A 12732-nucleotide genomic window follows, 5' to 3' on the forward strand; every position below is an offset into this window, starting at 1 on the left:
GTTTGCAAATTAGGATACATAACTGATAATGACCAGCTGACTTCACCTGACTTATACACATTAGAAATATAAAAGTGGTCTTAATATCACATGATAGTCAACAGCACTTATTCAAGAGGAAACGGTGGGGCTGGATTAAATTGGCAGACCCATCTTTGTGCCAAAGTAAAGTCGGGCTTGATGATGTTGAGTCAGCAATACACCATCATCCATCATCATTCTAGTCTCTGAAACTATGGGTAGTGGAGTTGGTGTGGAAATCAACCATTTTGAAATTAATAATTAACAAGCTTATTGAACTTGTTAATGACCCAATTGTCCTGAGTCTGACTGGAATGGTGGTATCACGTTATTGCTGTCTTCACAGGTTTTCTATCGGCTTTGCCTATGAAGCAGTGCTATTGACATTAAAATGGCCACCAGGGCTTAATACTGGAACTGTAATAGTGAGGAAAAAAGCTTTTACTTCATTCTAAAAGATGCTGGCAGTTGGATATACCTTTCTACCTTGACCCAGTCTTGTGTCTTTAAGGGCACCCTTCCCACATTTCCACCACCCTGACCTTTTGAAAGTATGGCTTGCAGCAGTAATGGATTATCCTGTCTGTAGAGCTCTGCCTAATGCTGCACACCCCATGGACAGCAACTTTAGGCCGTTCCTGCATAAACCATTTCAGCAAGTACACTCCAAGTAAACTCATTGTAATTATTTCAATCAGGCCATGGAGGTTGACCTGTTGGAGTCCGAACTCCCTGATTAAGGATCCAATTGATGGGCCAATCAGGGAGTCTTTGCCTTGTACTTAACCGGGAGTGTCAGTTCCTCTGAACACCTGGAGGTAGACTGCTAACTGCTAGCACTCTGGACACTGCTGTTAGTTCTAAATAAAGGGATTGTGGTGAAGGGACTTCTGCCTCTGAAGACTTATTACGCTCACCCAGGTTCGTGCAGGCTGGTATGAGGTATCCTAGAACAGATGTACTATGTAGAGTACTCAGCCAGTGGGAAGGGCTGGAAAATCCAACCTCAATAAAACACATATATCAGAGGTTGGTGTTAGAAATCCAGTGCTATTTGGCAGCTGATGTCACTTAAAAAAAAAGGTGCAGCTTCTCTGTTGCTCCACTTTGTCAGTTTTTCCTGAGGATGGTGGTGGCACCAAGGCTTCATTAGCCCAAATGGGAGCAGAAGTTGCACCCAACGGTGTGCAAAAAGGTAAGCACATAGTGATCTTCGCAGTCAGCAATGCTGTGGGAAGCATCATCACTGATTGGAACATCTGGCCCAATATTTGCCCAGAAAATTGGTGAGAGTGTGAGTCAATTACAGCAGGGTGACAGAGAAAGGGCAACTGAGACTTAACTAAGCAGGGCACATGATTGGGTATCTCCTTATATTAAGCAGAGTTCAGAAGATGTTTGAAAAATAGAGGGCAAATGCAAAAGTTAAATCAGGTACGGAGAAACAAGAAAGAAACAGCAAGATTTGGTGAGAGAAAAAGACGGAAAGGGAAAATAATTCAAATTGAGTATGCTTAAAATCTTCCCAAAAATGGCAAAACCTAAGGCAATGAGCCTTTGTACTTTGTAGAATCCCTACAGTGCAGAAGGAGAGCATTAAGCCCATTGAGTTTGAACTGCCTGTCTGAGAGAGTGTCTTGCCCAGACTCCTCTTCTGTAACCCCACACATTTACAATGGCTAATCCATTGAACCTACATATCTTGGGACACTAAGGGACAATTTACTATGGCCAATCCACCTAACGTGAACACCTTTGGAGTGTGGGAGGAAATTGGAGAACCTAGAGGAAACCTATGCAGACACAGGTGGGGAAGGCTTAATGCTCTCCTGCGCTGTAGGGATTTTATGATTCTATGAAGTACAAAGGCCCATTACCTTGGGTTTTGCCATTTTTTGGGAATTAAATTTGGTATCCAGATTTTAGGTGTCCAGCTCACCAACAATCTGCCCTAGTCCCCCCATGCCGACACTATTGTTAAAAAAGCTCACCAACTCCAGTACTTTCTCAGAACTAAGAAAATTTGGATGTCAGCTGCGACTCTCACCAACTTTTACAGATGCACCATAGAAAGCATTCTTTCTGGTTGTATCACAGCTTGTTATGGCTCCTGCTCTGCCCAAGACTGCAAGGATTTACAAAAGGTCATAAATATAGCCTAATCCATCATGCAAACCAGCCTCCCGTCCATTGACTCTGTCTACACTTCCCGATGCTTCGGCAAAGCAGCCATCATAATTAAGGACTCCAAGCACCCGGATGTTCTCTCCCCCACCTTCTTCCTTCGGGAAAAAGATACAAAAGTCTGAGGTCACGTACTAACCAACTCAAGAACAGCTTCTTCCCTGCTGCTGTCAGACATTTGAATGGTCTTACCTTGCATTAAGTTGATCTTTCTCTACACCCTAGCTATGACTGTAACATTACATTCTGCACTTTCTCTTGTTTCCTTCTCTGAACGATATGTTTTGTCTATATAGCACACAAGAAATAATACTTTTCACTGTATGATAATACATGTGACAATAATAAATCAAATCAAATGGAGAACATGCAAACTTCACACAGACAGTCACCCAAGACTGGAATTGAACCTGGGTCCCTGGTGCTGCAAGGAAACAGTGCTAACCATTGTGCCACTTTGGCCCTTATAACAGATAATTTTCAGGAAAGTAGGTTGTCCATCATTAATAAGTTAAAAATGGACTGACTATTGTAATTGCTAACCCTAAATATCAGTGGTGGTGCTAGTTTACACAAATGCAGCAGCATCATCAAAGTCAATGCATTTCAATAGTGAGATAGGGAACAGTTTGCCATCTTCACAACAATAAAAGAAGAGGGATGCACCTTAGATAACAATTTTTAGACATTCACATTTAACTACATCTCTGCCCCTTGCCTGAATTTGCTGCACAGCTTATGCATAAATAATAGAGTGCCAATAGCCTCAGAATTATACTAATAACAAAAACTTGCTACTGTTACCAGCTATTTCATTTTAACCCATGTTTCCTGAACAAATATTGAAGTATGTCAAAGCAGGTTAAAGATACTGTTTTGGGTAACTGGCACCTGTTTTGTTTTAAGTTGGTTGCATATATTTTGATGAAAAATTCATTTCATGCTCTTGATGCTTTGTTATCAATTATATTCTTTGTTTATCATTTGGAGGCTTTATTTTAAGATTTGTTTTTTACTTTCCACTTTTCAGCTAATTTTTCTTAATTTTCTTTGCTGCTGTAGGTGAACAGGATATGAATATATAAAATAGGAGTAAATGTAGGCCATTTGGCCCTTTGAGCCTGCTTCGCCATTCATGGCTGATATGTTTGCATTGAGTTCCACATTCCCACCTACCCCAGTAACCTTTGACTACCTTGCTTAACAATAATCTAACTAGCTCCGCCTTATAAATTTTTCATTGACCCCACTTCTACTGACATTTGAGGCTGAGTTCCAAAGCTGCACAACCTGCTGAGAGAAAAAAATTCTCCTCATCTCCGTTCTAAAAGGGTGATCCCTAATTTTAAAACAGGGTCTGCTAGTTCTGGAGTCACCCACAAGAGGAAACATCTTTTCAATGTCCACCATGTTGAGAGTGTAGGTGATCTTATATATATCAATAAAGTCACCGCTCACTCTTCCAACCTCCACTGGAAGTAAGCCCAGTCTGTATGACCTATACTCATAAGAAAATCCATTCATACCAAGCACCAATCTAGTATCTCCTTTAAAATACCTCCAATGCATTTATGCCCTTCCTTAAATAAGGAGACTAAAACTGCACACAGTATTCAGGATGTGGTCTGTATAACTGACAGATAACATCTTTACTTCAATATTCCATTAGCCTTCTTAATTACTTGGTGTACCTGCACTCCTTGTGACTTATGCACTAGAATATCTAGATCACTTTGTACCTCTGAATCCTGCAGTCATCCTCCACTTAAGTAATGTTCTGCTTTTCTTTCTGCCAAAGTGAAATAACTTCACCTTTTCCCACACATTATATTCCATCTGCCAGATTTTTGCCCACTCACTCAAACTATCTATATCCATTTGCAACTTCCTAATGACTTCTTCACAATATATGTTCACACCTATCTTGGTGTCAGCTGCAAATTTAGTTGCCATTGCCTTCACTCCCCTCACCTAATTTATTGATATAAATTGTAAAAAGTTGATGCCCCAGAACAGACCCTTGCTAGATGCCACAGCCAGACACCACTCACCACCCCACTAGGCACACCCTGCAAATCAGACAAAGACTCATTTATGCATGCTGTTTTTGGCCAGCCAGCCAATCTCCTACCCATACTAATATTGCCTGTTACACCATAGGCTTCTATTTTCCATAGAAATCTTAATGTGGTGCTTTTTCAAATGCCTTCTGGAGATACAAATACAGTACAGTGCTATATAGTACAATACAGACTCCACTTTATCTATAGTGCATGTTGTTCCTTCAAATTGGTTAAACATAATTTCCCTTTCGCAAAACCATGCTGACTTGTTCTGATTATCTTGAGATTTTCCAAATACCCAGCTATCACCTCTTCAATGATCAATTCTAACATTTTCCACAAAACAGGTGTCAAGCTAATTAGCCTTAATAATGTCCTGATTTCTGCCTCCCTCCCTTCTTGAATAGAGGTGTTATATTTACTGCTTTCCAGAATCTAGTGAGTTTTGGAAAATTAATACCAAATCATTTTCTAGGGTGAAGTCCATCAGGACCCAAAGAGTTATCGACCTCCATCATTTTGCTCAGTACACTTCCTCTAGTGATTGTGATTTCACCAAATTCCTCTCTCTCTCCCATATGCTGATTTATAGCTGTTGCTGGTATGTTTTTTGAATTCCCTCATAGTGAAGACTGAAGCAAAATACTTGTTCATTTCATCTGTCATTTCTTTATTATCAATTATTAACTCTCCAACCTCACTTCCTAGAGGGACAACATTTCCTTACCTTTTTTTCTTTTTTAAAAATCTGTAGAAATTCTTGCTATCTGTTTTTACGTTTCGAGCTATTTTCCTCTCATACTCTAATTTCTTTCTCCTGATCAACAGACAAAGCATCTTGGATACAGACCAACCATCACTCAATGACGTTTTGTAAGTGGCCATTATTTGTGTGAGCCTTGATATTGATTGTTGGCAATGTACTAAACGGCACTGGTCATTACACCAAGTTCATTCCAACACTTGTCTGTTTCTTCACACATGTTGCCTTGAAATATGGGTCCATTCATACTGATTGAATAGCAATCTCATGTACTTACATAACACCTCTAATGAAATGAGATGTCCCAATTTGCTTTACAGGAGTATTATAAATTAAGGATTGACACCAAGCTACATCAGACAATTGAGGGGGAAATGGCCAGAAGTTCAGCCGGAGGGAAGTTTTAATGAGTGTCCCAAAAGAAGAAAGTAGAGTGGCTGAGATGGAGGGTATTCCAGAGTTTAGGGCAAGGTAACTGAGGGCACGACCAACAGTGATTGGAATAATTAAAATCTGGGATTAAAGGAAAACAGATATGGTAGAGCTCTACGGGGTTAGATGAGATTATGGAGATAAAGAGGGGTAAGGCAATAGAGGAATTTGAAAACAAAGAGAAGAATTTTAAAATGAGTTGCAGCTTGCCTGGAAGTCAATGTAGTTTCAGGCTATTTGCCTTTTTCAAACATGAAGGTCCAAGACCACTTCTTTATTGGTGCTGAACCTAAAGCTTTGTTGGTCTGTTTGCTCAGCTATTCACCAAACCAGCCAATGAGTGATTGTTAAAGTTTTTAATTAAGGTGCATCATTAGCAAAGCTTGTGTTAGAGAAGACCATATCAAAAAGCATGTGTTATAAAGGACAGTCATGATATTGCAATTAAAAAGACAGTATTTTAAGGTTACATCTAAAAATCTTGAACTGACTTAAAGAAAACTGAACATTAAAATGACTCTAAGCTACCAAATTGACTTGTAGATCAGACTATGGTTGTCTTTTGTGAGATCAAAAGGCAATCCTTAATTTAGTTATGTGACCTTGTCCAGGAGCTAATGGAGTTTTGCGATGTCTCATTGTAAGAATTTAAATTCCACTTTGGCCAGAAGAAAAGATAAAGCCACAGGTGGGAAAAGATTTCAGAGTTTTAATTTAAATTACCCAAATGCCTTACGTGAAAGATGACTTGGCAGTTTGTCCAGGTGGCCATACTCCCTGCTAAAGATGTAACAGAACCGTTTTCAGGGACATCTTCAGAGTAGCAGAGAGAGACTGCTTACGTTGAGAGAGAGAAGAATTCAAGAAGCTCGGCTTTTAGATTGCTGTAATTTACCAGACTACCAGGGGCCATCCCTACAGCACTGCTAAAGTGAGACGTGGAACCATTCTCTCCCCTTATCCTGTTCCATCTATAAATTCTGTGAATGCAGCCTCCAAAAAGTCAACTAGGGAAAGCATTGCAGTTGCTGACATAGTTCTACAATTCCAAGTCTTCGCTTCAGACGATGCTACATTTCAACTTCAAAGCAACTGCGCACTGACATAGAGACTGAGCTTGATTCAATTTTTTAAAGCATTGTTTTATCTTCATCTGCAGCTAATCTTTGTGTCTGTGTATGTGTGCGTTTGTGTGAATGTGTGTGTGTGTCACAGTTTCCTAAGCAACCTCCAGAGTGTTAAATAAACTAACTTTTCCTTGTAAGTACAAAAGGTTTTGCCATGGGTTATTTTAATAGACTCACCCCAAAGCTCAGAAAATACATGTATTCCCCTACAAATATATTGATTATGAGCAACTTGGGGGAAATACCTTAAAACTAATCAGGACACATGGAATGAAAGCTATATATTTGGCCTATCTAGCCTTTTTCCCCAAAACTGTGTATGTGTCAATGTCCAGCAGACCCATCCCTATTCTTTCACCCTACATTCACTTTTGTAGGAAAGGCTTTGGTAACCATCCTAAGTTACCAAAAGTGACCATGTTTCAGTAGGTTCCACTGAACAAGTGTTGCATTTTCCTTACTAACCTGAGTCCCATGTCAACGGGTTTCTTAACCTCTTTTTCTTCTTTGCAGCTGGATCTGCCTTTTTGAACCCTGAAGGTGATTCTGGGACGGAAGCGGACAATGAACCTCAGCTGACGTTTTACACCGATCCTTCCCGCAGCAGACGTCGTAGCAGAGGTACGATTGCAAACTGCGTTTTATTTTTGTGGCATTTGCTTAGCGCTTTGGCAGCGAAGTTTCAACTCCATTCTCTGCAAAGTGATGTGAACTTCTTCCTGGAGACAGATTCTTTTGAATTGACTATATTTCCATTCACCTTCAAGTAGCTCACGAATGTCAAATTTACATAGTATCACTTCTAATCAAGGATACAAGGAAAATCTTAAATCCCAGTAGGATCAAATCTGAGTAAATACCGAAATGAAGCAGGATGAGAATTCAATATAGATAAACGTCTGAGGAGAGGAGAGGCTGAATAAACTAGGCTTGTACTCGTTAGAGTTTAGAAGAATGAGGGGAGATCTCATTGAGACGTATAAGATGATGAATGGGATGGATAGGATAGAGGTGGAGAGACTCTTCCCGCTCAGAAAGGATAATAGGACTAGGGGGCACAGCCTCAAGATAAAGGGGAGGCGGTTTAGAACGGAGTTGAGGAGGAACTTCTTCACTCAAAGGGTGGTGAATCTCTGGAATTCTCTGCCCGTTGAAGTGGTGGAGGCTGCCTCGCTAAATATTTTTAAGACGCGGGTTGATGGGTTTTTGATAAGAGAGGGGATTAAGGGTTATGGGGAGAGGGCGGGAATGTGGAACTGAGCCACGACAGATCAGCCATGATCTTATTGAATGGCGGGGCAGGCTCGAAGGGCTAGATGGCCTACTCCTGCTCCTATTTCTTATGTTCTTATGTTCTTAAACACGTGAAATGTCATCAGGTTATGGTTAGCCACAAGAAACAATCGCCATTGTACATTTGTGGAAAGTATGTCTTGCTATTAGAGCCAAAACAGATTGAGGCCATTTTCACTTTGATATTTTTCTGAGTTCTGACTCACCAGAGAAGTATTATATACTGGAGGAAACAGAGCAAAACATAGGGAGAATTTAAAAGCAAAATATCAAAGATCCTGGAGATCTGAAATAAAAACAGAAAGTGCTTGAAATATGCAGCAGGTCCTGGGGCACCTGTGGAGAGAGAAACACCCTTAATGTTTTGAGTTGAATATGACTTTCTTCAGACATTGATGAGATAGCACAGCCAAACACCAGGAAAGTACCACATACTAATGAGACATGGCATAAACATTAAATGCCAGTAGGATCATAACTAGACCTCGGGGTCCTCTCTGAGCATCCATGTAGTGGAAACTACAGAACAGTAGAAGCTCTATATATTACTTGTAATGACAAATATGTAGCACGCCTATTACTAAATGATGTTATGTTTGGATTTCATCAACATGACTTTCATTGTCAAGACTAAGGCCAGGATTTTCTAGCCCTTCCTGTTGACAGGGTCTTCCAGTCTCACCAGAGGCGTCACCCTGTGGGGATTCCCTGGTGGCACAACTGGTGAGCAACTCAAATGGCCATTCATTTTGGCGGGACCAGAAGATCCTGTGGCAGCCAATGGCGAGCCACCTCCCTCCATGGAAACCTTGGAGACCTGGAAATGACACAGAGAAGGATTCTTTTCTGATATTATCAGAACTAATGCATAGGCCATGTTGTAACGCAGATAACAAGGCAGTGAAGAATCGAACACTGGAGCCCTAGCTTTATATTCTTATAATCTTTTATTTATAGATACACATGTTGCATGCTGTATACCTCCAGCCAAGAACACTGCTTTAAGCCTGCTCCTATATAGATATATAAAAACAAAGGTGAGGCCCCAATTAATCCCTTTCACATCAGTACAATAGATGGTATGGTGGCACAGCAGTTGGCACTGCTGCCTCATAGTATCTAGGATCTGGGTTTGATTCCAGCCTTGGGTCACTGTCTGTGCAGAGTCTACATATTCTCCCCGAATCTGGGTGGGTTTCCTCCGAGTGCTCCGATTCCCTCCTACCATCCAAAAGATGTGCTGGTCAGCTGCAATGGCCGTGCTAAATTCTCCTTTGGTCTACTCAAACAGGCGCCAGAGTGTGGCGATTTGGGGACTTTCACAATAACTTCATTGCCATGTTAATGTAAGCCTACTTGTGACACTAATAGATACACTTAAACTTAAACACATGATTACACAATAAACAGAATCAGTTTACGATATCAGGCACCCTTACCCTGCTACAACAAAAACAAAAAAAAACAGGAAAATTTAAGCAGTTTTGACAGATCGGTCGAGAGAGAATAAAGCCAACGTTTCGAATCAGGATGACCCTTCATCAGAGCTCTTCGAAATGTTGGCTCTATTCTCTCTCCACAGATCTGTCAGACATGCTGAGATTTTCTGGCAATTCCTGTTTTTTTTATCATATTCCAGATTTTGCTTTTGCCCTTAACCTGCTCATGGCTAAACTTGTCATCAACAGGTCCAGGCAACGGGGAATCAAGGAGGTTGTCTGGCCTGACTGCCCCTCTTCCATGAGTAAATTCACAGCGGTGTATCCTTGCAGAGGGAGCACATGGAATCAGCTGGCTGTATCAAGCCTTTCTGTGCCACATGGACATTGCAGGAACTGGGGTGTTTTAGTGACACTCCTTTAATCACCTTTTGTTTAAGGAGTTAAGCTTCCTTTGGAATTTATTTTTGTTTGATGCAGTATCTCTTTAAGTGGCTGCCTTTTTACTGCCCTGAATTTGTTAATTTAGTTTTACTGATTTGCCATAAAATAGGATTATCAGGCGCTCTGGGCAAATATTCAGCTTTGTCCACCCATTCTCCCTTCAACCCCCCCAAACATAATTGAAAATGAATATTGTGTTTTAGTATGAATAGAAAATCTGCATTTATAATTACAGATCTATTTTACATGAAAAAAAGAACATTATGATAACGATTGCACATTTTCACTGTGGCACACTTTTCACCAGATATGTATGAGAAGAAATGCACATTATAATGCGTAATGGCTCACTTGATTTAATATTATTTGTCCTTGCAACAGTTACAAGATGATTTTGTGTGCAATTTACACAATCAATAATCATTTAGGTTGAGTGGGCTAGATTAAATTACATTTCTTGAAACTATTTACTGGCTTGCAGTTTTAGACTAATAATGTAGATGTGCACATTGGTATAACTGTTGCGTAAACGGCATGAGCAATATAATCAGAAATTCTGGTAAATAATGCAGTATAAATACATGGAAAGCTATATGTATGTCAATATAAGAACGTAGGACCTAAAAGCAGGAGTCATCCCTTCGGGTTGGGCGGGGTGGGAGAGGAGAATCCAGACTCGATGTGTTAAAAGCAGCTCTTGCCATCCACAGTGAGCCACCAGAGGTTTGGACCTGCCAGCCTGGCTTTAAAAAATCTGAACGTTCAGACTGAGAGTTGTGATTTCTTTTAAAGCTGCTCACTAGGTCAGTTTCACTCACTGCTACACTGCTGCAGAGGAAGTCGGGGAACTGGGGAGTGGGGAGATGGAGTGTTAGGAGGATGGAGAAGGGTGTTGGGTGTGGAATAGGACTGAGGTAAGAGGAGGTTGGATGGATGGGAGTTTGGCGGGAGAAGGATTGGGGATGGGGGGATCATTAGTGGGATATATAAGAAAGAGATTGGTGGCTGTGGGGGCACCAATATATTCACCTGAAAAGCATAGTTTTGGGGACTTAAAATTATTAGTAAGGAAGAAAAAAAAAACAGCAAATATAGAAATGATATGGCAAAAACATTTTGTTAGAGCTCCAAAACCTCAAAATTGGGCGCTACACCACTGTTGTCCATCAAAAAAAAAACTATCCAATTTAGGAATGTGAATATGTGTTAGCAGATCTAGACTTTTCAGTCCAACTCCCAAAGCTTCTTTCCTTACGTAATTTACAAGGTGAGAGTGGCAGAAGACAGAAAGGTCAGAACATTGTGATGTGGAGTCAAGTACACTTTGGCCCAAATATCTGTAATCTCGGGGGTTAAAACCCAGAGGTGTTTGCTGCGGAATCTCCCCCTCCCCATGCAGGACTGCATGGAAATTGTCTGGCAAGTTCAAACTTTAAAAAAAGGCTTTAACTCTGCACTGGGAGCCATCTAAAACAATTGATTTGAATCAGCGACTTTGGATGGTTCTGACTCTCTTGAGAGCCTAATCACATAGGAAAATTAGGAGAATTAAGCCAACTTCTATCTTTTGGGTAACTAGACTACTGACCCCAGACACCCCCCTCATCACAACCCCACTCTATCCTCCGAGCACCCTGTACGCCACCCGCACCCCCCCCCGCCCCCCGCCCCGATCATCCCCACTGACTACAGCCCAATCACCCAATCTCTTCCGACTACCACTCCAACTACTACTCACCCTCTCAACAACTCCCCCCAGCCTTGGCCACTCCTTCAACTATTCCCCCACCCCCAACTATCTTCCCCAACCCTTGACTAACCTCCCACCTTGACCACTCAACCCACCGCCCCCCCCAACTCAACCTCTCGACCCCTTAAACACCTGACCAACCTTCCCTCTGACTACCCAATTTCTATTCCTGATCACCCAATCCCTTTCCCCCAGCTGCCCAAAGCCTTCCCCCCAACCATCTGGCTCTTTTCCCCCTGACCTTTGGAACACTCTCTTCTGACCACCCAACCCCAACCACCTGACTATTTGATGCCCCCTAATACTTCAACCTCTTGACTGTGACATAGTCCCCATGCCAACAACTTCCCTACCCCTTTGTTCATTCGGCTTACTTACCCTTACCTTCTCAAAGTGATTGAGACCGTTAAGCTTTCTGGTATATGGCAGCTATTGATGTGAAAAGGAGGCATGGCTTCCAATCCCTTGACATTGCATTGGAAGGACTCAGGAGCTAGCGGGGCTGTACATTTCTCACACCTGGATCAGAATTTTGGGAAAGAAATGTGCTTAGTTCCAGACTAAGTTAAATGAAAAGGAGTGGAGCGCTAATCCATTCCACACAAGTTTTGGCCCAGTATAGCACAAAACAGCATAATCACTGTAACACATTTGAAATTATAATACCTCTAGTGAAAAGCAAATGCTTCTAGGCCACTTAAACTGGGCAAAATTATTGGACTTCAATTGAGTAGAAACATTACCTATTGACTTTTATTTGCCTTCTTTTACCTGTGGATCAATGCCAATGGTTCAACATCACCACAGTATCCTCAGCTTGTCGGCTTTTCATTCAGTTAGTACAAGCAATACAGGATGAAGTCCATACAAACAATAGAAAATTAGTTTGCTGGCCTATGTACATCATGGGCAGGGAAGCTTCAATAACAGGAAAATTTGTCACCACCTAAGGTTCCCATCTGAAAGTCTCTATTTAAAGACAAGGTGAATCAGTCCCACTCATTCAAATCAGTTAACATGAGGATTTCAGGATCCATTCTTCCTTAATTCCTTAGTAATCTCTCTCAAGTTTGGATTCTAAATGCAATTCTCAATTTGCAACAATAAACTAAGATCAGATTCATCTCAAACTTCAACTAGAATGAAATAGAAATCAGACAGGAATAAGAAGCAATTTATATAACGAGTAACAGACCAAATAAATGTCTGCATTTTG

At 41.1% G+C, this 12732-nt stretch overlaps 1 protein-coding gene across 1 annotated transcript in view; it reads left to right on the top strand.

Annotated features, from left to right (window-relative positions):
• The window catches only part of astn1 (astrotactin 1), a 2322431-nt gene that overhangs the window by 912249 nt on the left and 1397450 nt on the right, over window positions 1-12732 (top strand). The window contains exon 5 of the mRNA XM_080195939.1: window positions 7104-7211. Coding sequence (XP_080052065.1) covers window positions 7104-7211 — 108 coding nt within the window. The remainder of the gene's footprint in view (window positions 1-7103; window positions 7212-12732) is intronic.

The sequence above is a fragment of the Carcharhinus amblyrhynchos genome, chromosome 9 (assembly GCF_965287045.1).
Source record: "Carcharhinus amblyrhynchos chromosome 9, sCarAmb.v2.hapA, whole genome shotgun sequence".
NCBI lineage: Eukaryota > Metazoa > Chordata > Chondrichthyes > Carcharhiniformes > Carcharhinidae > Carcharhinus > Carcharhinus amblyrhynchos.